The sequence below is a fragment of the Cylas formicarius genome, unplaced genomic scaffold (assembly GCF_029955315.1).
Source record: "Cylas formicarius isolate icCylForm1 unplaced genomic scaffold, icCylForm1.1 PGA_scaffold_6__28_contigs__length_40554024, whole genome shotgun sequence".
NCBI classification, from domain to species: Eukaryota; Metazoa; Arthropoda; class Insecta; order Coleoptera; family Brentidae; genus Cylas; species Cylas formicarius.
Window position 1 is genome coordinate 38,043,564 of NW_026844347.1, and position 27,670 is coordinate 38,071,233.

Consider the following 27,670-nt stretch of genomic DNA (forward strand, 5'->3'; position numbering starts at 1 on the left):
AATGGGCGTCGTAAGTACAAACTATAAATTTAAATTTGAGTTTTTGACGGAACGGTCTGTGCACAGAATATTTTTTCGTTGACCTGAGTTTAGTAAAAGTCGTGTTTATCCTGTATGTCGAGTACAGAGGAGATATTTCAACTGTAGAAAGCCTTTGACTAATACTATTCATTCTGTAGTGTCCGGAACAGGGTCAAACGGCAACAGCTTTGTGGTAATATATTCGTATATTCATACCATCTATATGACAGAATTCACGTATAAGATCGATAATAAACATATATCGTAAACTGAGGTGCCTTCAAATAATATTATCAAGAAAAGATGGCGTGTCAATCAGTAGCGACGTGGTGACGTGAAACTGGGGTACATCAGGGATGAGCGTATACGAGCCCGAGATCTGGCGTATTTAAATCGAACAAAGCGTTTTCAGAGAAACCCTTCAAAGGCCGTTCGTCAGATATTCGACAGCAAAAAAGGTTTCGTTTAACGGTCCATTAATTCGAATCACGCGAGCTTTCGGTTCCCGATTTTTCCATATCGTTCGACTACTGTGATTCGCGGAAGCAAATAACGGGCGGGGTTTAAAAAGCGAGTACTATTTAAAAAATTATAAAATTTTTAGTTTCTGCCCTTTGCTTAAAGTTGCTGAATAGTCCTCGCCTTAACTTGCAAAAATATTAACAATTATTCTTGGTTTTGACAACCATCTAAGACGTAAGACAACAAATTCTTTCGATTCATCCACCAATTTACAATGCAGTTAATAATAATAATGATAAACTGCCTTCATTGAAAATCAAAATATTATAATATAAAAGTGTATATAATACAAAAGTGGCGACATTCGCAAATTGCGGTCTTTCATGTAACCACAAGAACAGCACCAACACCATAACTGTTAACAAAATACACACCCAATTTACAAAGAAAAAGCAACAATATATAATATAATTAGCAACATGGCAAAACAACAACTTAGATAACAAGCATTTTAAATAACCATATAAAACATATAAGAACCCAAAAACACTAAGAAAAAGTAAACAAACAGTATCACAACTACAATCAACCACCTGTTTCAATTTTGTCTTAAATAGTCGAAGACCGCCAGCAAAGGGATCAAGAGAGCAACTGTTAAATAACCTCAAGGTTCGAGTTAAAGGAGAAAAATAGCCATAGTTGGCGTGATGAAATGGAATACAAAACATTGGGGAGCTCTGACGTCTTTGATAGATGTTAAAATCAATGGACTGGAGGAGAGCCGGACAGTTATATACACCGTTCAAAATTTTATAAAACGTCAAGATATCGGAGTGGGCTCACATACCAGAACATAATTAATGTGAAAGTTACTACGCTCTATATGCTAGGGACCTCAGAAATGCCCTCTGAACAGTCTCCAATCTCTCAATGTGACATCTGTAATGTGGAGACCACACTACTGATGCATACTCCAGTGTAGATCTAACTAAGGAGCCATAAAGGGCTTTAAAACAGTCGGATGAGAGCAGTGTACTATTACGGGTAATAAAACCTAGACGTTTCATGCCCTTGTTAACAATATCCTCCAGCTGATCCAAAAAGGCCAGTTTACTGTCAAAGATTACTCCAAGGTCCCTAACTTTGGTGACACACTCTATCGTTGTATCTATTTTGAAGGGTGTTAGTTAAGCGAGAAAAAAGTAATAACTCTGTCAAACGCCCTCGAAAAGTCCGTGTAGACACTGTCCACTTGTTTAGACCAACAGATCCAGCTGATAAGTCAGCAGGTTAGTCACAGTGGACCTACCCCGAGAAAACCCGTGCTGGTTGTCACACATAATTTTTTTACAATACCAGGAAGAATGCTGACAGAATAGTTTATGAAAAAGTTTGGGAATGACAGATTGTATGCATATCTATAGTTACTAATATTGCTTCTGTCACCATTTTTATGAATTGGCATTAAATAACTGAATTTCCAGTAATCAGGAATCATAAACACAAGAAATAGGCGCACAAACTCATACGCTTTCGCCAGATACTGGCAGGCCTAACAAACATTATTAACGCTTTTTTGAAGGACTTTATTGTGGGGTATGATGTTATAGCATAATGTATTTCATAAAATAATTTAACTGCGTTATAGTTCACCATACATAATGTAGCCTAGGGTTGTGAAATTGACTGAGAAAATGTTATAATGACAATTGACTAACCAATTGATCGAAATAATTTTTAAAATGTCATGAAATTCATATTTATTTATTAAATATTATTATATTTTGTTCCCCGAATCGCCAAGTATCGTATTCGGATATTCCTTGGCAAATCATTATAATTAAATAATTTGCAAAATGTTATATAAAATATTTATTGACTAGTAAATTAAAAAGTGGATAAGTGACCGGTCAATTAATAATGACCACCATCAATTGATCAGTCCAAACACTGCTGTGGTTCCAACCAGAAATCTTGAATATTGATACTTCTCATTTGTAATTCAGTTACCGTAACTGTAACGCCATTTAAAAAATATTCACCAATGACATCAAATTTTACCTTATGGCTGTACAATTCATACGGATTTTCATTCACTCAGTCCCCTTTTTAACTTACGTTTTGCTAATATAATTTTGTGGAATTGCTATGGTTAATCGTAATAAATCGTAGAGTAAATTCTTTCGACGAAAAGTTGAAAATTACGGTATAGGATTCAATTTTGGATCGATTATTTTCAACTTTTCAGGGAATTCAGAGGAAAGGTAGAGATGTCCTAAATAATTATAATCTATTTGCCATGCTCTGTGACGAAATTCAGTTTTAGTTTCTATTTTTTTCATTTATTCTTTTAGCTTCTGGCTTGCGTCCACGACGAACGCATTACATACGCCAGCACCAATCAGGATTTCACGCCCCCGGTAGTCTACGAAGACCCCAACCCTTTGCTTGAACCTGTGGTCGTGCACAACTGCCAGGTATGACGAAACGCCCAATATATCCGCGACATAGAATTTTTCTCCCTTTACCCAAAATCTTTTAATCGTCCAGCTTATCTATTTCGGTGTCAGCGTGAACTCGTTATCGATTACCATGACATACTTACCTAAGTTAGGTATCGGTTCATCCTTTCTGCTTCGTTCACTAACAAAATTTGATAGCTCGATGTTTTAAAAAGTAATGATTATAATTTGGATGAACCGAGACATTTTAAAGACACAATATGAATTTGGTGCTCGATACTAGTAGTGTATTTTTTCGTATCAAGATCGCATCAAGATCTATTGCAGACCTGTATAAACCTGATCGAACGAGACCTGATTAAGATTTTTTCGGGACCTGATCCAAACTTGTCGGTGACACGTTCAAGAACTGTTTTATAGCTGTTTGAGCTTGTTTTTTATTCATGCGAAGATGAAGGTTAGATCTTGAGATATCGCAATTTGCGCTCTTCCATGTAACCACAAGGACAACAGCACCAACACCATAATTGTCAATAAAATATGCACTCGTATATACATCGCAAATACAGGAAAGAGACGCACATCATAAACTCATACGCTTTTGCTAGTTACGGGTATTAAATTAAATTAAATAATTTGACTGCGTTATAGCTAAAAGATCCGTTTTTTTTTTGCAATATCTTCCCTTTCATTTCCAAATAATAACATCTGCGCTTTGTTAGTATTCAATAAGAGGTTGTGGGTTGCAGATACTTCCGCAATTATTGCTATTATTAAAAAGATAAATATACCTGAGCATCATCGGCATATTGAAGAGATTTACACAATTTAGGAAAAGTAAAGAAGTCAGCTGTATAAATTGAGAACAGAATAGGTCCCGGAATATTCCTCTAGTGAACACCCCTCTGCAAAGCAATGGTATCTCTGACCAAGAAAAATTAAAAAAAAAGAAAAAGCAGTACCTTTTATCCGGAAGAATTCCAGTTTAGCTAGGAGAAAGAAATGATCCACGGTGTCAAAGAGTATGAGACAAGAGTTTAATTTAGAATCCGCTGCTCTCAATAAATCATCAGTAACATGAAACAAGGCAGAAGTAGTGCTGTGAAGGGGTCGAAAATCAGATTGAGTGTCTGGGAGGATTTTGTTATCGCATAGGAACTGACGAAGTTGTTTAGCTGCAATTTTTCGATAATCTTTGAGATGGTTTGCAACAAACCGATTGGTTATCTCCGGATAGCGGTGGACGGTAAAGTAACAAACCCACACTACTGATACTGGTCAGAATTGCACATCGAAACTTGCTTGTCAAGAATGGAATGGAATGAAACTTTTTTGGTCTTGTTAACCTTAAATCTTGAGTACTTTCTGGGTTCTTGTTGCGCGAATCGAAAGGTCGACTCGAAAATGTGCGTCTATATTTGGTTATCAGGCTTAATACAGACGCAGCTCACAATTCGGCTACCAACTTTTACTAACTTAGATTAATCGCATCGCAAAGTTTGACGGGTCAAAAGGGTCACGAGAGGCTCGATAATTAATTAGCTATATAAAACGTTTTCGGCCAGAAAATCCGAAACAGCGTTCCAAGTTTCGAGACTCTCTTTCAGTAATCAATTCTCGTAAAATAGTTGAACACGAGAAGAAATTTAACCGTGTGGCGTTGAAGAAAAATATATTGTTTATGTAGACTAGATATTTATTTTTTGTATTTTAAATGAGAATTATAAAAACAGAAATTTTGGCTATCGTTTTATGCACAAGAGTGAAGTAGCCTTAGTTCAAACGAATGAAGCAAAACGTAAGAAAGGTGTTGAAAATATTTTTTGTTCCGAAAATATTAATAATTTTCTCATTAGTGTTTTTCCAATAATTTTTATCGCCATTGCAAATTATTCCCAATCACGTCCATTTAGAAAATGTTTGTTCCAATTCCATCTTATTTGTAAAATTAATTAAAATTTTTAATCTTCTAACAAAATGCCAATTTTACGTGTGTTGCACCAGTATTTAATAATACATAAAAAATATTTTCTTTATAAGGAGGCAACGCAAAATTTTTATTTTAAATTCTTTATAGACAAATGTAAATATGTATTATTATTTACTGATAAACATAAAATTCTACTAAAATAATCACGAACATCAATGACATAAGGAGATGATACTTGAAAGTAAACACTATGATGATGATTGTGGAACTCTGATCTAAAACTCATTTTATGATAAATGTATCGTGGAGATCTTAAATTAATAATTTTGTGGTACGAAGTGAATGAATTAAGTTTCTATGTTGCATACAGAGCCAACCATTTTCATTAATTTTGTGACTAATTCTTTGAGATTTTCTTAATTATCTAAATATAAAATATTTTAGGGCCTGGTAATAAAATGCAACAATCCCGGAGTTTGATGTCAGAAAAACCTATATTATTATATACTGAGATTTTTAGGCTATGATTTTGAGGTAATACTTTATTTTTCTCCAAATACTTTTCAATTTGTTGGTTTAAAAGTTTTTTCAAAAATCCTGCAAATTATTGGCAACCTTTCTGGAAAGAGTGAGTTCATGCCAATGCTTCTCGTCACATTCAAGGCGTCAATTTCATCAAAACAAAGTAAAACATTTTATTTCTAGCTCGGACGTTTGAATAAAAAGTTGATTGTTCAGAATTAGCTCAGAATAGCTGGATCATAACTTCCATGCTTTTTACACCTTCCTACATTCAGTGACTTTAAATTATACCACATAATATAAAACGCTTATTTCCTCCGTCCCTCAGCAACTGTAAATAAATTCTATTCTCTCCAGTTTTTGCATTTTTATTTTTCTTATAATTGCTAAGAGAATTATCGCGATCTTTTTTTATAGTTTCAAAGGCATCAAGCTTTTTAATTTAGATCATTCATGTGGAAAATATTATCCTACGGTAACGAGCGGCGAGATGATCAATCAACTGATGAAATCCAAAGCTATCAAAAAATGCGTTGCTGAATGCAGTCTCGTCAGTGAACAAAATGATGAAAGCAATTTCGATTTTTTCCCAAAATTTGATAACTGCATAAAGATACTTTCAATTGCTCATTACCCTTATTCAGTGCTCACTTTGAACATGAGACGGCCGAAGAGCGTTTTCACTCAAAAGTTCCCCAACTGGAGAGCAAGCAATTCGTTCCTGAGCAGCAAGTTCCCTCGTACTCGTTGACGGGTCAGACTCGACAATCTGAAGTATTCTTTTTTCTCTTGCAGCGGCAATTTTTAACGAATTGTGACAAATTTCATTAAGTCCTGTTGGGTATAATCACGTTTTCAGGTATAATTCGAACCGAGAATGAAAAATCGAGTTGTGGCTAAACGATAACACTGCGTTAAAAATGAAATTAAAAAAAAGAACTTTGACACGGTGTAACTCGGAAAATATTACGAATGACGAATTCGTATGCGGCATCTTTCGTTTTACCAAAAAGCAACTCGGATTGGAGTAAGATCACGTCAAGTGGACCCCCCCATTTACCACTTGATCATAAAAAATTAATCTATATATATATTTCTTATAAGTACTTATGATGGAAAATTGATCCCTCAAACGATTTTTTGAAATTTCGATTTTAACAACATTTTTTTTATAATGAAAATTTTAAGTCAAATGTCTATACTTTAAGAATATTTTAACGTCTTGAAATTATTTTAACTAAGTTAACAAATGAAAATTTAACTGATTTGTTGGTAAAAGAATTCATGTTTTTTTTATCGGTCACATCCTTTACACATTTAAGTTTAATATTTCTACATTGCATTGAAGGTTTTATTAGTGATAATTTGAAACAATAATACAAAGATTATTATAAAACAAATTTTATTATTTATGTTATTTTATTGTAATTGTCATTATAATTTTTTAAAAAATATATATTTTTTTAACAATATTAACAATCATAACATACTGAATAGAACAAACAACAAAAGTTATTTATTAGGATACGCGAAAAACAAATGAAAATCGTAACGGAGCCGTTTTTCTTTTGTTAACTAAAATTGAATAGTAAATTTAAAAATAAAAATTTACTAAATTTAAAGTTGATTATTTTTTTCTAAATTTACGCTGTTTGGTAAAAATAATAAAAAAAATTAATAGTATTAATATATTAATATATTCTTAAAGTATAGATATTTGGCCATGGATGCTGCAAATTTCATGAATTTCTCTCTTACTTACTTATTTTCCATCATAAGTACTTATAAAAAATATGTATAGATTAAATTTTTATGATCAAGTGGTAAATGGGAGGTCCACTTGACGTGATCTTACTCATTGCGTAGATTCGTGGTTTTCCTATGACCTTTTACCTTTGCAATCGCAACCTGGATCAGGCGGGTCAAAGTCACCGTAGCCTCAGACGTACCGATTCCGGAATAATGGCTCACGAGGACTTACCGGGCAGGTCAGATTCGGTAAGCACCGAGTGCTCGGTTTCGCCACCGGAACCGCCGGGCAGCAGCCACAGCGAGACTTCTAGCGGGGTGCATTCGAGCGAAAGCAAAGACACATCTTCCGTCATAAAACAGGTTCATTGACTGATTTTACCAAAACTATTTGGCTACGGCATATTCGATTACAGCCGCTGCCGAAACCGCCAGGCTCGACGTCGTCTTCGACGCAAGACCACGCCCAAAACGGTAACCTGATCAACTTGGACGGTAACGTGGAGCCTCAACCCGAAAGTACCGTCGTCATCAGAAGGAAATCGCTAAGAGCGAATCCCAATGAAGGGGTGAGTATGCGTTCTTTCCTTCTAGACAAGTTTGGACCATGCTTTAGGCTCAATTGACCTGCGGGATGAATGAAAGTTTGCTCTTCACCTAATGTCATGATGTCATGAGTCGCTAGGTCTAAGAGACCACAGATTTTCCGCATTTTCTCTGAAACGCCATGGAAGTTTAGTTTCGTTTTTTTCCAGTTGTGTTAAACTGACCAAACTCTTTTTAAAATGCCTATTTCTATTGCAGCTGTAGAAGGATCAGTGGTAGTTCTTCTCTTGGAATGTCTGATAGATTTGATGATTTGAATAGGGGGCAAAAATTAACAAAAATATTTTTTTTTTCGTCTTTTCTTCTAATAATTATAAATTTCGGTTATTTGTACATTTCGGTACTCGAAAATCCGTTGCAGCTACAGAAAAGCCCACTTCTCCATTGGTTACCGCTTCAATGGCTTTTGCCATAGACCACTCGTCCTATTTCATATTCACATTTTATTTTTATCATTACGCACCATTAATACTGTGCAAATAATTAACGGCAGTGTAACGTAAAGTAAAATAAGTAATTAATGAACGAAAATTGAACAATATTTCAACCCAATACTGCGTGATATACAATCTTAGTATTTCTTTTTAACGATTACAGCGCCACAATTATTTTTAGAACTATTATTAGAGACCATCGATACGCCACTTTTTGGCGGCAATTTAGTGATATATTTGTAAAAAGATCATCACGTTCAATTTTTTTTCTATATAACCAGAAAAACCTTTCCTATCATGTTAAAAATATTTTTTTTGAGCAATATAACAATAAAAAGTCGTCAAAGAGGAACAACTTTTTGACAATGAAAAAAAAATTTTTTTTTCATCATTTTTCACCTTGCCCCAAAAAAAATTCTCCAAAATTTGGGTAAATTTAGTTAAATTTAGTCAAAAATTGATGGGTAAAAACCAGAAAAAATAAAAAGTGGGCCGCCTGGTCCCACCCTTCCCTACAATTCCTTGAGACATCCGATTTTTGCTCGATTTAAGCTAATAATATATATAAAAAAATTATGGTGTTATTTTGACAGCTTGTGATCGTCATTTGTTTTTTATAAGATTTGCATAAGATAATAGAGCAAAAATCTGCAAACTTAAACATAATGAATAACCCGGTACGTGTATGGCCCAGAACTCCCTTTGTTTAGGTTATTCGCTTTATATATCTACTGGTACGAATCTTTCAACAATTCTATCTAGGTTCCGGAGGCGATCCTCAAAGAGGACCCCTACGGACGGGCGACCAACATGAAAATGATTTCGTTCATGGACCAAAAGAACCTGGGATGTCAGTCGTCTTCGGCGACATTGCCCCACTACCCCACCCAGCCGACGGTGCAGAACGCATATCCCAACTGCTCGACGATGCCGCTGCCCCAACACACATCGGGAAATATTCCACAGAACTTAATCAACGGAAATAGGTATTTATAAGCGAAATACGGTTGGCTTAGTAAAAATTTATAGCAGCGTTGTGTGATGGTGTTGGTTATCTCCGAGCCGAAGGAATTAATAGATAAAAACTTGGCGCCGGTGCTGACTCTCACTGACTCTCCTTGACTTATTATAAATAATATAAAACACAAAGCTTTTTACAATTCTTTTGAGAATGATCTAGATTAATACACTAAAATGTTCTCATACAAGTCACAGTTTCATGATCAACCCGTAGTCGTATCTAATAATGTCCCCAGTTTAACATTTGGTCGAGAATTTCTATACCACACCAGCCACGAAATATTCCAGTTCATTCTAGATGGGACTGCGTTCATTACATTACAATTTAAAAACTTTATGACTGCTCTATACCCAATTGGCGTTATTTGCGACATTTTTTCTGGCACGTCTTGTTTAAAATGCTGTCAATAAAAAACCATTTGGCGCAAGACTTCAATTTTTTTTCGCAGCCCACTAAGACAAAGTTTTATCGTGATACTTGAGCTGCATCTATGTCAGGCCGGGAAATTTTGGCGCTAACCTCGTATATTCACTTATTAGAGTATATGAGGCCATTTCAAATATCACCCTGCATGTAATTAATTAATGATAAGAAATTCCGAGCAGAGAACAGAAGTAATCTGCTAAATCTCGGGTGACGTCACATGCCAGTAAATAAGTGTTGTAGTTAACCGTTTGGTACGTTTGACGTTCGATGTTTATTTATTGTCTAGTGACGTGACCAATGGAAAACGTGTACCGACGTTGCTTGTTGTGCGTTCCAGCTGCAACTTGTACTCGAGACAGGCCCATAGCACGATACCGACGCACTTGAACGGGGTGAAACTGGTGACGCAGAACAATCACAACCCTTATTCGAAAAGACTGCACAAACAAGGCGACCAGGTAACCGGCATCACCAAACTGGAGCCGATTTACACGAAAATCAACAGGACCTCGAACGAGATTTGCCACTATACATCGTAAATCCAAGTGGACGATCCCAATAAACATAAAAGAAAATGAAACAGAAATAATAACCGATAAATTATAGGGATCCATATTTGTAAACCTCGCGCGCCCTCTGTGGTGACGTTCGGTTAGCGAACCACGAAGTGGTCTAGCGTTCGGTTCTTTAAATTTAAATAACATCACGAATGTTTTCGACATTACATTTTAAGTTGGTTAATTGACTGAATATTTTCTTTGGTTGGTGATAAAACCAACTTCCTTTATTTTAAACACTAGAGGCATGGAATATTACAGGATATGTGTAGGACTGCCATGTAATGAATGACATAGGAGAAGAAAATCACTAATTTTTGCTAGATTTTCTTCATCTTCTAAGTGCATTTTAACTCAAGATGCCTCAAATTTAACATTGTATGAGATTGAAGAACCGGAGCTACATTATACTTTTCCCTTTTATCTTTACCATTTTGGGTTACGATCGTATCGTGTCGGTATTTCCGAATAATTTTCTTCACTAAAGAAGAAATCGAACGGCATCTTTTTGAGCCGCTCCCCCATACAGGTTGTATTTGCTAGTCGTATACATTTTTAGTGTAAAGGAACGCTTCATATACCAAAGAATAATCTCGCCTAACTGTTGAATATTTATTGTAAATTTATATGCAACTACCCTGTAGCCGGAAAATCTTCTATACGCAGATTTATAACAAAAAAAAAAAAGAGAATCCTATTTAAAGTCTATGTCTTTCCTATGAAAAATATCTCTCTATATGACTGTTATCTTTCGAATCGCTTATAGACGTAAACAAAAGAAGAACGGTTTAGTAAGTATTCAATATTTTATAGATACGTATTTGTGAGTCGATCTGGATGTCGTTGAAACCAAATGCGCTTTGTAATAAAACCTGCTTGCAGGTAGAGCTTTATGTTTTCACGGGTTTTTGCCGAGTTTTCGCAAAATTTGGGTACGAAATGGGCCTTTGTCGTAGGCGTAACTAAGAGGGCGCTTGGGGAAAATCCTTAATACTGATATAATTCACAACAGGTAGTATTAACAATTATTTAGTGGCCGAATATAAACAAGTGGAACAAATGAAAAAGTGGTGGGGTTCAGAGATCTGTTTTAAAACTAACTTTTATATTCCACTTTTGACTCAAGCAACTAACTAAAGTTTAAGCAACTAAAATTTTAACAAGAGTTTTACGTATTCTTGTAATCAAATAAATAAATAAAAGAATAAATATATCAACGCAATTTTCTAGCAACAATCTTGTGTCCAAATTGAATGGGCAAGAAATATAGTGCATAGTAGCACATTTTCATATTTTTTTAACTCTTTATCCTTTAAAATGCCAAAATTTTCATATTAGCACCTAGTTACGTCTACGGATCTTATTTTGACAATATCTGCCACAATGGATTAATTGGAGTTACTTGATGTAAACGTTTTATACGACGCCCCTAGAAAACACTAGCAAAATTTATTCATAGTAAATATTCTCAACATTCTCAACCGTTGTAGACCTTAAGAGGCTACTACGAAACTTCTTGCGGCGTCAAAGCCCCAGTTTTGAGGTGCTGCAATAAAAAAAATCATACATTTCGTGCCAACAAAAAGAAACAGTCGAAAATCAAATGGCCTAAAACTTCTACCCTGATTTCTCTTTGCAAAAATCTTCAATTTTTGTTTGTATTTTTCACATTCACATTCCGAAACTTCAATTTTTTCTTCACATTAGTAGTATAGTAGAGCTGATTCTGAGTCCAGTTCTGGTTAGTGTCAACCAAAAGTGTCTTGGAACCGGCACTGCTGTACTACTTCGTTTTCTACAAAACAAAGGGGACTTTGCCATGTACCGTGAGTTCCCGAAAGAACTATGCGAGTCCCCCTCCGCCGCACTATATCATCGCACAAGAAGCCCGAGAGGGGGTAATATCCTGCCTCGCGGTACGTGGACTTAAAGCCCCGCAATATATGACAAATAATATGCGCAATTACCAAATAGTTTAACCCTTAGCAAGTACTTGTAATACGATATACAATTATATTTTGTAAATCGATGTTGTGCGAAGCAATAGGATATCGTAGCGTATACTTTAATTATTAAATTGGCGGAAGCGTCGGGCGGCCATTTTCTGCTTTTTTCGACGCGTCCGCCAAGACGAAAAACGACCAGTCTCAAAAGGAAAATCATGATAATAATATCCATCGCCCCATATCAAGTATATCGCGTAATACTCAATTTTTATCACGTCAAATTCATGAATAACCAAAGTGATAACAAAATATATAACAATAATCTTGATACGGTAATATTAGCTTTTATATGGAATATCATTTTGTAATATTTATATAACGGTAATCCATTATTATTGTAGTGGTAAATTAATGTGATGCTCACCCGTGATATGCGAATCACTGCATATTCCGGCGCCGATGCATGTCGGGAATAAATAGTTGAAACATTTTCGCTATATACAGGATGTTTAAAAATACCTTTACAGATTTTAAACACTATAAAATTGTTCTAAATGATGCATCTGAAAGTTTTTAAGCATCATCAACAACTTATTTCTGAAAATATAAAAAAATGTCATTTTCAATTTTCTGCAAATGACGGATTTTTCAAAAAAATAAGTACAAACAAACAAAACGAAAAAAATGTACTTATTAGATTTATTAACTAGTGAAAAAATCATGAAAGTGTTTATATAGTATATATATAAGACCAATATGCAGTCTATTTGATTTTATTTAAATTATTTATTATAATTATCAACTGAGGAATTGATTAAACATTCCCATATTTAGCGGATTTGTTTTTTCTTAAATGTGTATAAGTATTCCATTTTCATTTATTCCTAGAAATATAACTTAACATTTGCAAAATTTAAAGTGATTTAATTTTAGGACTCCTGAGGATCGTATCTATCTTAAAACGTAAGATTTTTAATTTGATTTAAAACCTTTTTTCGTTTTTCATAAAATATCAAATTATACATAAATTACCCGAAAAAAAAATTACAAAATAAAATATAAAAACAACTCCTGTATTACTGTTACGCGTGTTTTTTGACTCACCGCAACTTTTGGAAAATGTTTTAACTTGTATCTCGACATGTTTTCGGTGCATACAAAAATAGGTTAGTGACCGAAACTTTAGAGAAGTGAAATCGTATCGAGTTGTGAATTTTGATTTCGACCTTTCCTGATTTTCGCGGCAAATTTTAAGGACGCAGGGTGCGAGATAGAGAGAGAAAAAATAGGCCAGCTTGGGTATTATAATATAATTTGCGACGTAAGGTTGTGAAAAGTAAATCCGCATTGTTATACTAGAAATACGGATGGGTTGTTTAGATTCGTTCAGTGTCCCTCCGTCGCCCCCCAACCCCCGGATGTGTAAACTTTTGTTATTAACTAATGTTGTTTGTGGATTTTTGGGAATTCAGTATTTTTATCACTGTGGATCGAAACTTTCGTATTATACTGGATTTTCTCATATTCCTATTAGTTTATCTGTGTATATATTATAAGTAAACGCAATTTTACTTTAAGTATAAAGTTATGTAGGTCACAGCCAGCTAAGTTTAATAATAATATTAATTGTGTAACGAAACACGTGTTTCCTAACAAAAATCAACTCTTTTAAGTATTTAGTTGTCGATCGAGATATTTTAGACGCATTTATCAAATATACCAAATCGTAAAACTAGTCGTCGCGCTAAAATTAGTATTTAAACACAAGTGAAAGTATCAAAAATAATTCGATACCGGTGTTCTATTTATTTTACTTTGCATCACAAATAAAAAATATTTAAGGTGAACGTTTTTGTTTTTTAATTAGTAGTCGACGTCAGTAGATACTTAATTGCATAAATGCACATACGCCACCATATTCCCTAAAATCTAATGTGTGCTGCCATCTATTGACGAGTGGCGAGACTTAATTGCATAAGTGCAAATACGCCACCATATACCCTACAATCTAATGTGTGCTGTCATCTATACACTTTATTGGTTTGCAATCTCCATGTTGCACTGTCGCCTGTAGTTTCTTGAGCTAGCTAGCTCAAGAAACTACTATTTTGATATCTCAACTTCCCAATCGGGAGACGGAGGATAGTGAAGTGAGCAATCAACACTACTGAGATCCCGATGTCCTATATCTCATGTCCCGTTTGCTCACTTAACCACATTCTACCACTTACCGTTATTGCCAAATATCAAACTTCTCTAAAAACAAAGAACAGACAAGAAACAACCCTGCACTCGTCGAGACTTAACTGCACATCTTCAGCTTACGCCTACAGTAACATATTCGGAGTTGCTAACAGATTTACAGCATCTCGAGTGTGAAGTGGCATATAAGCTCCCCTGGGTTTAAACTAGTTATTAAACCAAAAAAAAATCATCCCCTGACCTTTCTTTTTTCTTTCAGACATTTGCACATCTATCATTCTTCTTTTGAGTAAACTCTCCTACAACTTCTTGGACTTTGTCATTCGGTGATCTTATAGTCCATATCTCAAATCTTACTCATGAGGTCCGCGAAATGAAAACATTGCCAAGAATCGTGAGTAAGACAAGGATAGACAGAATCAACACTGGAGTTATCAGGGATAAGTGCAAGTTTCAGAAAGTTAGCTCACGGATCCACGTATTAAGAATGAATGCAGACTGTTTGGTGAGGAAGATTCACAACATCGTCCCTTTAGGAAAGAGAAATCGTGGTTGACCAAGAAAGAGGTGGAAGGACGCTAAGGATTAAACTGTTCCGACACCTATCAATAATAACAAGAAGTCACCTGAGAGAGCATAAAAAAAAGAATTTACTTTCTTTTTCGGTCATATATTTATATTATTATATGTTTTATTAAGAGTGTGAATGAGTTCTACAATTGATTTTACTGTCAATCAGAGCATTTCACATCACGTATAGGTAGTGCTAGGTTTAGATCATTACGTTTATGTACCTTTCCATATTTTATGAATACATTTGATGCTATTTCGATTGCACTTCTGATTTCCTTATCGTAATTTCAATTTGGCTGCAGCCTACGTCATAAGTGCGTCGAACTTGCATATTGCATGTTGTGGGGCAGACTACATTCTCTTTTATGTGCTTTATTAACTCACAGTTGCTTTTCAAAAATCGTAAATCGCAATGATGACGATGAAATTCAAACCAAATTTTCTCATGTGCAGTAAAAAACCTTTCGAGATTGAAAATATTACTTCTTACTTTAAGAACATTAGTAGATAAACTACGCGGGTTCCGGACCAATTTCATTCGAATTGTTGCCGAACCCCTGTAGCATATCCACTGACGTTTCCGTGCAAAATTATCCTTAAAATAAATCGATCTCGTCCTCGTCGTCGGTCAGATCGTCGGCATCGCTCTCCGCCTGACACACGAGGCAAACCCCGCCCATATCGCGCCAGCATTCCGCGCAGAAGACAAAATGGCAACCCGGGTTCCGACACTCTTCGAAGCCCGCCGCTTTCCTCGGCTCCGGTTCCTCGCAAACCAGACACTTCCTCCTCGCCATCTTGAAAAACCGCAACCACCCGCACCGATTCGGGTGGTTGATCCTTAGGATCTGGCAGACGTTGTAGTTCTCTTCGAGGCGGCGCTCCCTAGCTAGTCTCTCGACCCGCTTCTTCATGAACCTGCGCACAAGTACAAGTACCACCCAGTCAAGGGCTAATTTTTAAATTTCCAGTATATTAAAAGATTTCGGACAAAATACCTCATGAATCCCAACCGCCTCTTCAGGGTCTCGTTGTAGAGGAACAACGTCCTGCGTTTCTCCCTCCTCCGGTAGAAGTACGCGCAGATCAACCTCCTGAGGCGCTGCATGTAGGCTTGGACCCACATGGCCACCCAGATCGCGAAGTAAGTGCCAAAAATTTTAAACAAATAGACGGAGGCCAACAGTTTGGGTCTGGGCAGGCACTGCTCGTTGCTTCTCTGCACCCTTATTCGCTTCTTGATGTTGAAGCCTCTTACCAAGGACCTCAGAACTGAGGCGATCATGCCGGTGCCTGAATGTAAATTAGAAGTGACAGTATGAAGCAAAGAGTCTTAAGTGCGAAATGACGATAGAAAGAATTAAGTGTTGCTAGAGAAAGAGGAGAAAAAGTGTAGATGTAGTGACCGAACAAATTTCAATGCTGTTCGAATCCAATTTTCAGGGACTTTTAGTTCTGGTTAGTTTTGCGAAAACCCCAGATAAACCGGTTTTAGCTCTCGACACGAGCTATATCACGATGTGAAACGAACTGATGATTAAAACACACATATGATATAATACTCACAAATGCCATCCTTCAAGATTTTAACCCTGGATCTCGTGATTCTCCTAATATCGTTCTTTTTCCGACAGATCCAACGGTTTTCAAGAAAAACGATATTTTTTAGACTGCTGAAAAACTATTTTTCAATTTTTAGAAATACTTCTAATTATTTGATTTCATTCGATTTCAGTAGGTCCTATTAGTTAAATGCTAAATCTTGAACTGTATATTTCTGCAGCCTCACAGTGGAACGATTTTATTGGAACAGAAGGACATGAGGTCTTTTACTTGAAACTTTTAATCTGGAAAAGCTATAAATCGATTTTATACACAAGTATATTGTATAAAGAGCAACGTCTTACATAAAACAAAATAGTTACTTTGCATAATTTACAGGGCAACCCAAAAATATAGTGCGTCTTAGAAAAACCTCTTTTTTATTTGCAAATAACTTTGATTAAATGTCATCTTAATTTTTCGTCTTGAATTTTTTGGAATGAAGAAAACATATTTTTTATAAAACAGTATAAAACTAGACCGGGTGTTCAACAAATTATATTGATGTTTTGTTAATTTTGCAGTGACTAGAATATTTAATGCTTCTTCTTCACTAATACACTTTTGTTTGAGCTTGTCTAAGCCTTCACAAAATCCTTTTATACTTTCAGCATGTTCTGGATGTTTTCCTAAAGTGTCTACGATAAACTTTAGATTTAAATGGTTTTCCTGCAGCAAAACGGACATATTTCGTATTTCTCCATTTTTTGCGCCCACTTAGAGTATAAAATTAGATTCTCGGACTAAGGACACCTAATAATATATCTTTTATTTAGAATTGTGGAGATTTTATTTGCTGAAATCTTCCCGATCATAAAAACTTTTCATCATAAAGATTTTTCTCCTTTTACCTTTTTTACCTTTAGGGTGAGTTTTCAAAAATTCAAAGGGGTGGTCTAACCCACAGGATTTGTTTCAATCAAACTCATATTGGAACCACTAAAATAAAAGTTGCCCTTGTTGTCTCGGTAGCAGATCGTAGCAGATAAATGTTATATTTTGTTTCTTGTTTGTCCAATACAATTTTTTTTATTTATTTATATATTAAATTTATATTGGACAAACAGGCAGATCCTTCAAGAAACTTAAACACAGAAAAAAACACATTCTTGACGACAATTTTGATATTTTACATACAGCCACAAAAAGTAGAAAATTAAATTTATTGGATGCCATGGAGACTAACAAAATGAGACATTCAAATGTATTGCTCAACGATCAATTAGATTTAAATCCCTCTCCTTTATTGAACTTAAATTCTCACAACATTAATTTAACGTTTTATGGTCATTTTTCGGTATAGGGTAAAAGTGGGATAGACACCCTTGGAGGATAGACACAGCACCTTAAAAAAAGAGAATTTAAAACCAAGTTCACGCTCTAGTACCAAGTTCCTCGGACAAACCTCGCCCCGCACAGCACAGTCTGCGCACGCGTTTCGACAGGACTGCACGTGTCGCCGCTTGAGTTAACTTTCGTTTTCGAAGGTAAGATTTAAGTGTGTATTGTTATTTAAAATTACGAAATTATTTAAGTATTTTTATTTATTTGCTGGTGCGTCTATCCCTACTAAAAAGGATAGAGGCCCCACTATTGACTAAGTATAGACGCCCTTAGAGGCATATATCCTCTATGACTTATTCACAGGTACTTAGACTATAGGCAACATTTTTTTAAATAACCTATCTAGTTAATATGCAACTTAGTAGGAAAATTGACTTATTTATGAGCTGTTTATACCTTTACATGTCGTACTTCTTTGTACTTGTAAAAAATAATGCATCACCTAATTTCATTTTTTATTTTAGACAAAATGCCGCGAAAATATAAAAGGAAAATAGGGGCACCCGTCCGTGCTGCTTGGTCTGAAGAAGCCCTTTGCAAAACTTTTGGGAAAACTCCAACTCTTAACAACTGTTCACCTATCCCGAAAATTCCTGTTCCATTATACAAAAAAGCCAAGCAAGGTGCTGCCGTTTTAAATTCAGAAGAACATATTAACTCTAAGAAAGCTAAGTTGAAAGATAAAGCTAAGAAGCAAACACCAGACAAACCCAGAAAAAACAACCAAAATTCAGTTCCTAAAAAGAAAAGACCGAGGTTTAGCTCTGAAAGTGAACAAGAGTTCGACGAATCAGATTCTGACCAGACTAAATCTGATAAAGAAAATACTCAATGCAGAGAATGTTTCGATGACTATGCAAGTACCGAGTCCACGGCGGACTGGATTCAGTGCCTGAATGTGTAAACTCTGGTTACACGAAGATTGCACTCTATATGGCGATTACTGTAATAGATGTGGACACAAGAAGAAGCTTGCAGCTCTAAAAGCTAACCTGGCCAAAGTGAATTCAAAGAATAAGTAACCTGGTCAAAGTAAACATATTTCACATATTTTTTAATTATTTGAAAATTTTGATTACTGTTAGTTTTTTTTTAAGAAGGAAGCTCTGTTTTTTTCCAAAGAAGTCCTAAGGGACGGATTTGTTTTAAGTTTTATTATTCCTAAATTTAGTTCGGTAAAGTTTTAAATAATTTTTAATAGACGTTGTTAAGTTGCTAAGTTTACCCAAAGAATGATCGAAAGACTGAGCCATTTGTTCCCTATAAAAGTGCCATTTACTTTAATTTTACGGTATATTTGGATAAGAAAACCTTATAATATATTATTGCAACTAAGAAAACAAATAAACATTTTATTTAATTTTTTACGAATTTTTTTTCTTTATTACGGAGGCATCTATCCCATTGTAGGGCATCTATACTCATGTCGAAATTTTGCCAGGGGCGACTACCCCATACAGTAGGCGTCTCCTCAAACAATAAATTTTTTTTTGAGCCGAATATCTACAAATCTACGGTATGCATTGAATGATGATAGGAGTAGATAGTAAGTATAAGGACTATAGTTGTTACAAATAGTTAACTTTAAAAAAAAAGTTATAGTCAGCTTTCAAAAAGTGGGGCATCTATCCCACTTTTACCCTATATAGTAGCAGGTAGTTTGTAAATATTACATTCGATAAAGACACGGTGTTGTCGAAACAATTTTCATGTCAAAATATATAATTTCGTGAAAATCTGAACTTTTAGTTCTTATTTATGTTGATAAATGGATTTTAATCAAGTAAAAACCACCTCAGTTCGATTTTTCATTACCATTGCATTTAAATAGTAGTAACATTTGTAATTAGACACACTTGTAGCCAAAATTTAACGCATCTATGACCAAAAATTACAATAAAATGATAATAAATGGACTTCTTTTCAAATATGTGCGTGAATTTAATTCTAATATTGATATTATACTAAGCCGTTCCTCTGCGCGTCTATGGTATTTAGTTGCGCAGCGTGAAAATCGACGGAAAGTGAACGAAAAATCGGGGCTTCCGTGGTCGGGCCCGGCTCATATTTCGTACTTTTGTACTTAAAAAGGTGAAAGCTTCAGCCCGGTAGTTCAATCGGATACCCCGAGTTATAGCGTCCAACCCTACCAAAGTGGATCCCATCCGACCTTCTGAAGTTACGTGAAAGGTAACAAGAGAGGAAAAAAAGTATGAACAGTAACATGAAATAGTAATTAAAAAGACCTTTAACTTCTAGCAGAAGGTCGTGCTTTCCGACTGTGAGGTAATCGATTCTAGCGTGTCTCCTCACTATATCCAAAGCCTCGTAGAACAACCTGTCCAGCAGGACGAAAGTGGTGGCCGTGATCATCTCCAACACCAACACCAACGTCTCCTTCGCAAGCTTCTCGCGTTCCGACTTGATAGGTTTCAAAGACCTCGGATCTACCAGTTTCTTACGCTCGACCTTCTTCAGGGGCAGCAGCGTGTGTTTGTCTTGCGACTTTCTTCTCGCGTCGATTTTTCGAAAATATCTAGTGACGTAAACGTTGTCGAACTCCAAATCGCGCAGGTACTTGTCGTGGTACTCCTGCGAGATCAGCACGATCCTGAGGAAGACGAACGCCAGGACTCGTTTGATCACGTTGAGGATCTGCGCGAAGATCGCTTTTTTCTCTTGCACCTGGTGGAGTATCGACACGGCCGTGTCCCTCGCGTCCCTCACGTCTTTGAGGGGCTTGATTTTTCCGATTTTGTACTGCAGCTTCACGTCCTTGAAGTTTTGGGCCAGCGACGAGCGGGACTGTTTGAGGTACGCGTAGCCCTGACCGAACCCGGACTCCATATCTTTGGACGGGTCGCATCTGTGTATAAAACACAAAATTTTGCAAGATATCGACGATAGCTTGAACAGCTCTGGGTCTGTTTTAATATTGATGGTAAGAAGGTCTGCTTGGGAACTCTTTATAGACCTTGTAGTAGACCTAAACGACTGTTTGCAATCACTGAGCCCATTGTAAAGTAAAGACATCTAAATCTAAATCCAAACAACTTTTCAAAATTTATTGCTTTTTTTTTCAAAGAAACTTCCACAGTTTATGCATGTAATCAATTTTTCTACCAACGAAAAACCCGAGAATCTAAAGAAATCTATAAACAACCTAACAATCTTAATCGCGACTCAGGTCTTTACCTGTCAGCGATATGGGAATCAGTCGTCCGGGACGGTGTTTATGCCCTTCATTTAGCTCCGCCCCCTCAAACGATATATAAGCAGGTACAAAGTGAAATACGAGCCAGTTTCAGTCAAGCTCTGAAGAAGCCAACAAGATGATTGGCGAAACGTCAGCAAGCTCGACTCAGGAGGAGGAGCTTTGTAAAAACTAAAGTTTCATCGTGATACTGGAGCTGCATCTATGTCAGGCCGGGAAATTTTGGTTCTAACCCCGTACAGTTCACCTCCACCCCCTTATTTATAGAATACTGCTTATTTATAAACTGAAAGTCATTAAATAGTCAAAAGATTGTTTACTTACAGCAGCTTTTGATATTCGAAAGCTGCACACACTAGGCTTCGATGAGTTTCACGTGTGGCTTGAAATTTTTAGGCTAAATAGTTGTAAAATTTTATTTTTCTGTAGAACAGGCTAGGGCTTAAACGTTCAAACTCAATAAGGACAATTTCAATAGTCCTTATTCAGTTCCAAAACAACAAAAATGCTTAAACGTAAGCTCGTTCTCAGTGTCTTCATTTACTTAGTGGATTTATTGCCAGAGTAGAACTAATAGGCACCTGGTGGACCCGCCCAAAGCCTCGGCTATGTTGCACACGAAGTCGAGCTTCATCGGCCAGCAGAGCAACCAAGCGGCGGCCCACGTGACCGTGTCATAGCACTTGTTGTAACCCGTTTCGAACATTTTGCGGCACCTCATCGCGGCCCTGGTGAACTGGTCCTCGCAACGCATCTCGATCTTCTTCATGTAGAGCTTTTCGTAACGGACAGCCTCCGATTTCTCTCCTTAGAGATAAAAAATGAAAACAATAGAAAAATGATTGTGTCGTCTTCAATTTCGCCCTTGTAATGTTGGCGATAGACCAGATAGTATAAGAAAATCAATCTGGATGCCTTCAAATTGATATTTTTTTACTGACCATTCTTCCTTAGGTGCCTCAAAGAAAAGCGAATCTACGCCATTTTCTACGAAAAAAAAAATCATTTTTGGTTATATATATATATATATATATATATATATATATATATATATATATATATATATATATATATATATATATATATATATATATATATATATATATATATATACATATATATATATATATATATATATATATATATATATATATATATATATATATATATATATATATATATATATATATATATATATATATATATATATATTTAAATTTTTTTTGGCTAATCGTTCTCTCGAAAACAATTAATGTGATTCTTCTAACTATTTATTAACGTTTCGATGGCAAACTCGATCTTTTTCAAAATATTCTTATTTTGTATTGATGACATTTTGCGTTGAATTAATATATTAAAAATAAACATAATTTGTCAGCGAATATTTTATACGAATTGGAATGGCATGCAAAGCAGATACGCATGTTTTTTATTAGTAGATATATTGGATAATTTAGTTTTGTTAGTTTAAAATTGAATGATATATTTTGTCAAAATCTTTAGAATCGGTTTTGTAATTAATTCTTTTTTGTTTTTTTGGATTTTTATACTTTCATAAAGTTCTCTATTTTTGGTGTTAGGTTCTGTTAGTTTGGTGTTTCCGCAATGGGTATGAAGAGCTGTTTTATTTTTTTTGTCATGTCCATTGATTCTATTTTTTAAATATTAGCTTGTCTGTCCTATATATACACTGTCGCAATTAGAGCATAGAATTTCATATACTATACTTTTTTCAACTGGTATTTTTTGCTTTGAGTTTAGTGAAGTGATATGTTTTATGTAAATTATAACTTTTGTGACCTATTTGAATTTTTTGTTCCTTGAAAATGGTTTGGAGTTTTTCTGATAATCCAGGTATATATGGTAGCGACATATATTTTCTTTGAGGATTTTAATGTTGGTTTTTGTTTACGTTATTATAAAATTTGTTGATACGTTTGACCATGGCATTCTGGTAGTGAAGCTCTCAGGGATTGGAATCTTTGGAGACCTTCTAAAGTTACATTTCGGCAGAGACTGTCCCACATTCCTTTTCAATGTTTTCATTAATGACTTAATATTTTTATTAATTTTTATTAATATTTTTCGCTTTTGCCATTTTTTTGCATTTGCGGACGAAGCTCTTTAATGTTGTAGCATCACCTCTTGACCATCATCGATTACAAGAGGATCTTGATAGGTTTTCTTTGTGGTGCAGTCAGAACAATTTAACTCTTAATAGAAACAAGTGCAAAATTGTAAGCTTTAGCATATCCAAAAATCCACTAACTTTCATCTTTCATTTGAACTCTTGATCGCTCGAGAGATTGAACCTTGTTAAAGATCTTGGAGTTTGGCTCAGAGCTATTCGATTGCTTGGCTTTGTTTTTCGGACTTTGAAGGGTTTTGAAAACATCTTTACGTATAAGCAGCTGTACTGTGCACTTGTGAGTTCAACTTTAGAGTATGTTATCTGTCTGGCAACCACACTATGCAATTCACAAGAAAAAAAATAGAGCGTGTGCAGCAATTTGTTCCTTAGAGGGATAGGTTTTAAATTGGGAATGTCATTTGAGGAAATAAACTCCGAGGAGATGAAGCTTTTGAATCTGACATCTTTAGACAGTAGGCGCATATTTTTTGACATTTCTACATTGTACAAAATCCTTAATAACTTGTTGGACGCACCAGATCTTCTGGCATCTGTTGGTTTTCATATTCAAGAAATAAGGCTCTTTTTAACATCGATTTTCATAGGACCAACTATGGCGTTAACTCGCATTTGAATCGAATGCGCAAGCTGACAAATATAAGGTTGTTCGGAAAGTCATTTCGTTTTTTCCCGTCAGAGGACTTAATTACGTTTTTTCGAAACCAACTTCACACTTAAGCCGCATAACCATTATATGTCTTGAGAGCTGATATTGCAAGGCTTGTGTGTGAAAAAGTTCTATTAATTCTACGCAGTAGTTTTTGGTTGGTGCCCTTTTAAATATGGAGAGCAATAAGCAGCATTTTCGTCATATTTTACTTTTTTACTTCAGAAAAGGTAAAAATGCTGTCCAAGCGAGAAAAAAATTGACGGATGTGTATGGAGAAGGCGTGTTAACAGTACGCCAGTGCCAGAACTGGTTTGCAAAATTTCGATCCGGCAATTTTGATGTCGAAGATGCACCACAGTCTGGAAGGCCGGTCGAAGCTGATAAAGATGCGATAAAGGCATTAGTTGATGCAAATCGGCGAATAACCACACGAGAGATCGGTGAGAGATTAAATTTTTCGAATTCGACTGTTTATGGCCATTTGAAAGGCATGGGCTTAACCTCGAAGCTCGATGTGTCGGTGCCCCATGTCCTTACGCAGCGAAATTTGTGTCGTCCCGTTGACGTGTGTGATTCGCTCCTCAAACGTCAAGAAAATGATCCCTTTTTGAAGCGGATTATTACTGGGGACGAAAAATGGGTTGTATACAACAATGTTAAACGCAAGAGGTCATGGAGCAGAAAAGATGAACCGACTCAAAGCGTGTCAAAAGCCAACATTCACCAAAAAAAAGATGATGCTCTCCGTTTGGTGGGATGTCAAAGGAATCGTTTTTTTTTGAGCTTTTGCCGGACAATACAACGATTAATTCAGAAGTCTATTGTCATCAACTGGACAAATTGTCCACCAGGATAATGCGAGACCTCACACAAGTTTGGTCACTCGCCAAAAACTTTTACAGCTTGAATGGAACGTACCGCAACATAGACCATATTCTCCAGATCTGGCGCCTTCCGACTACTATTTGTTCCGGTCCCTGCAAAATTTTTTGGATGGCAAAACCTTTACCTCAAATGAAGATGTCAAAAACCACCTGAACCAGTTTTTTGCCAGCAAGGACCAAAACTTTTATGAGAGGGGAATTATGTTACTGCCAGAAAGATGGCAAAAGGTGTCGCACCAGAATGGCCAATATATAATTTAATAAAATATTTATTCGTTATACGAAAACTGTCTTTCATGTTCCCCAAAAAAAACGAAATGACTTTCCGAACAACCCAATAATATTTTACTCTCAAATAACGAGCGTATTGATTTATTTTCTGACTCTCTCAGTAGTTTTAATTGTAAAGTAAAGAAGACTGTTTTTAATCAACCCGCCGCCTTGTAACTAGGTAGTTTAGCAATTGTAAGTGTTGTTTGGATTGAGTATTATTACCGGAATAACATGTGTGGGTACTATTTTTCTTAGGTTAAACTATATTGTAAATGCTAAATGCGTCAAAAATTTTAATTTTAGTTAGACTCCTAGTCAGAAACAACGCTGGAAAAACTAGAAACCTGGAACAGTCCGGAATTTAAAACGAGTACGGAATAAGTTATCGTACAGTTTGCCGATGTGGACTGCATATTTTTAGGCTTTTTCGCGACAACTTCCCGCTTTCCCATCTACAAAAATTCGTTGTTTTTTAACCTGCTGTTTCGTATTTCTCGTCGATCAACATCGAGCGCTTGGTGTCGCCGATCTTGTCGTCTAGGTAATCGTTTTCTTCTTTGATCTTTTTCATCTCGCTCTCGTCCTCTAATTCGCCGGTTATGGGCGCCGACACGTCCTTCACCGCCCTCAGCGTGTCCTTGACCTCGTTCACTTCCGTTTTCATGCCGAATATCGCCTGAACGAAGGGCTTGAACATCAGCTCAAACCTCGATTTCGTCAAGTTGAATTGCAACGAGGCCGTGCAAGCGAATATCCGCACCTGCAGGCGAATTTACCTTTTTTAACGTGTTTTTGGTAGAAGGAATGTCACAGTAGGTTAAATAATGTCCAATCGCACAATCTAAAACCGCGAACATTGCTAACAAAAATCTGTAATAATTATGATCCTTATTGACCACATTGCACTTGACATCACTTTAGAAGAGCAAAATACTCAACATCGTATAACTTCCGAAAGCTCCAATGCATCGCTCACCAACACAAAATTAAAAGACTAGGTAATAGGAATCCCCAACTTAAACGTCACAACTAGCAACTAGTAGTCAAACTTCATGGACCGGCAGTAACAATCCTGCACAGTTTTTAGAATTTTATCGTTATTCTCTTGACAACGGTTGGAATTCACCTGGTTTAAGATTCTTGTCACAGACCAACGTTTATTTTTTAGCACAGAACCAGTCAGTCTACAGACTACAAATCTAGAAAGATCGGTTTCGCAAATCCTTACGAGACCACAAAGTCTACTTTGTGTTTTGAAACTTTACAATAGAGGTCGTTAATATTGTAACACCTCAAATAGCTATGATATTTTTGTTCATAAATATTTCTCCCGACATTTCAGTTTTAAACGGCAATCTCAAAATGTTACCGCTTAATGTGAAAACTGTCAGCGGCCAAAGTCCGTTGGTTGAGAGCGAGGCTTGAGGTGATGCATAATGTCTCGACATCATTTAGTGTAATTCTTTATTTCTAACGACTTACCACTTCTCTCCCGTTATTCGCCATATTTTCTATGGGGCCTGATATTATAAACGTGAGGACCAACGCTTTCAGTATGCCCCTGCCGACTTTGCCGCCGAAAATGGGAAACGTCAACAGGGTGATGCAGCGGACTTGCGTAGAAAACGCTATACCGCATCTAGTAAAAATTATACCGGCCGCGTGAAAGTCGATTTTGAAAACACGGAAACCTTACGCGAGCAAGACGCATATGGATAAGCTCAAGCCAAAAGCAATTTCTTCCGTGAAACTCAGCTCTGACAAAACGTATCGGTAAAATATTATGCCCAGGAGAAACCCGGAGATTAGTCCCGTAACGCACTTTAGGATCCTGTTCTCTTTTTCTGGGGTACAAAATAGACGATACAACGGTGGCAGTTTCCTGCAGAACCCTTGGAGGCCATTCTCGAGCTCGCCTCTCATTTTACTTCAGCAGCAATAAAGCAACTTCATTATTGTGTCAAAGTAAACGCCAAATCGAAGATATGTAACCATTCCAAACCAAACCAATCTCCTACCCAATGATATCAATAGGATTGCCCAATCCCATAAGACATCCAATATTATCGATCGCACGTGGTCGCTTGTGACGTAAGCGAAGTCCTCTAACGGTTTTTGTGTATTCTGTCAATGCATTTGAAGGCGTATTACACCGTTGTATTTTGTGTTCTTTGAACAGTTAAAATAATTTAAACTAATGAGTAGTGCTCTTATGTTTGTGTTAATTGTATTTCTGTAAAAAAAACCTGGACAAAACAGTGTTTTTAACCTTTAACAAATACTTTAAAATTGTATGTGCTTGAGTGATGAGAACTGAGAAAAACAATATTTTTAACCTTAAACAAAGACTTAAAAGTGATGCTTATTAGCGGTGTTATTAGTTAGGAAGTAAGCTCAAAATATTACACATAATAATATAGGTAAAGTTAAGAAATACATTTATTTTACCTTTTTCTAAAAAAAACTGTTCCCACGCTATTAGTATTTAAGCAGAATGCCACAAGTGAAATTCTACAAAAAAATCCATCTTCGAACCCCAAATAATAAATTATAAAGCTAAGTATATGGATTTGTTGATTTTTGTATATTTAAAATGGTAGAATGCCGTACGTAAAACACCAAGTTTTACAAGTAAATCGTT

General features: G+C 35.9%; 2 protein-coding genes across 2 annotated transcripts in view; one reads left to right on the plus strand and one right to left on the minus strand.

Annotated features, from left to right (window-relative positions):
- The window catches only part of LOC132702988 (protein tincar), a 160,547-nt gene extending 146,571 nt beyond the window's left edge, over positions 1–13,976 (plus strand). Inside the window, exons 12-16 of the mRNA XM_060671958.1 lie at positions 2,838–2,960; positions 7,315–7,509; positions 7,563–7,715; positions 8,949–9,172; positions 9,971–13,976. Of these exons, the coding sequence (XP_060527941.1) occupies positions 2,838–2,960; positions 7,315–7,509; positions 7,563–7,715; positions 8,949–9,172; positions 9,971–10,172 (897 nt within the window). The 3' untranslated portion in view covers positions 10,173–13,976. The remainder of the gene's footprint in view (positions 1–2,837; positions 2,961–7,314; positions 7,510–7,562; positions 7,716–8,948; positions 9,173–9,970) is intronic.
- Positions 13,977–15,016: 1,040 nt separating this feature from the next.
- On the minus strand, positions 15,017–26,952 carry LOC132703214 (protein sneaky). Its single transcript, XM_060672340.1, has 7 exons — positions 26,726–26,952; positions 26,512–26,668; positions 25,507–25,789; positions 21,653–21,878; positions 20,104–20,723; positions 15,910–16,204; positions 15,017–15,829 (listed from the first exon to the last, which is right to left on the minus strand). The coding sequence occupies exons 1-7, from the start codon at positions 26,950–26,952 to the stop codon at positions 15,508–15,510; spliced, it is 2,130 nt and encodes a 709-aa protein (XP_060528323.1). The 3' UTR covers positions 15,017–15,507.
- Positions 26,953–27,670: the final 718 nt, after the last annotated feature.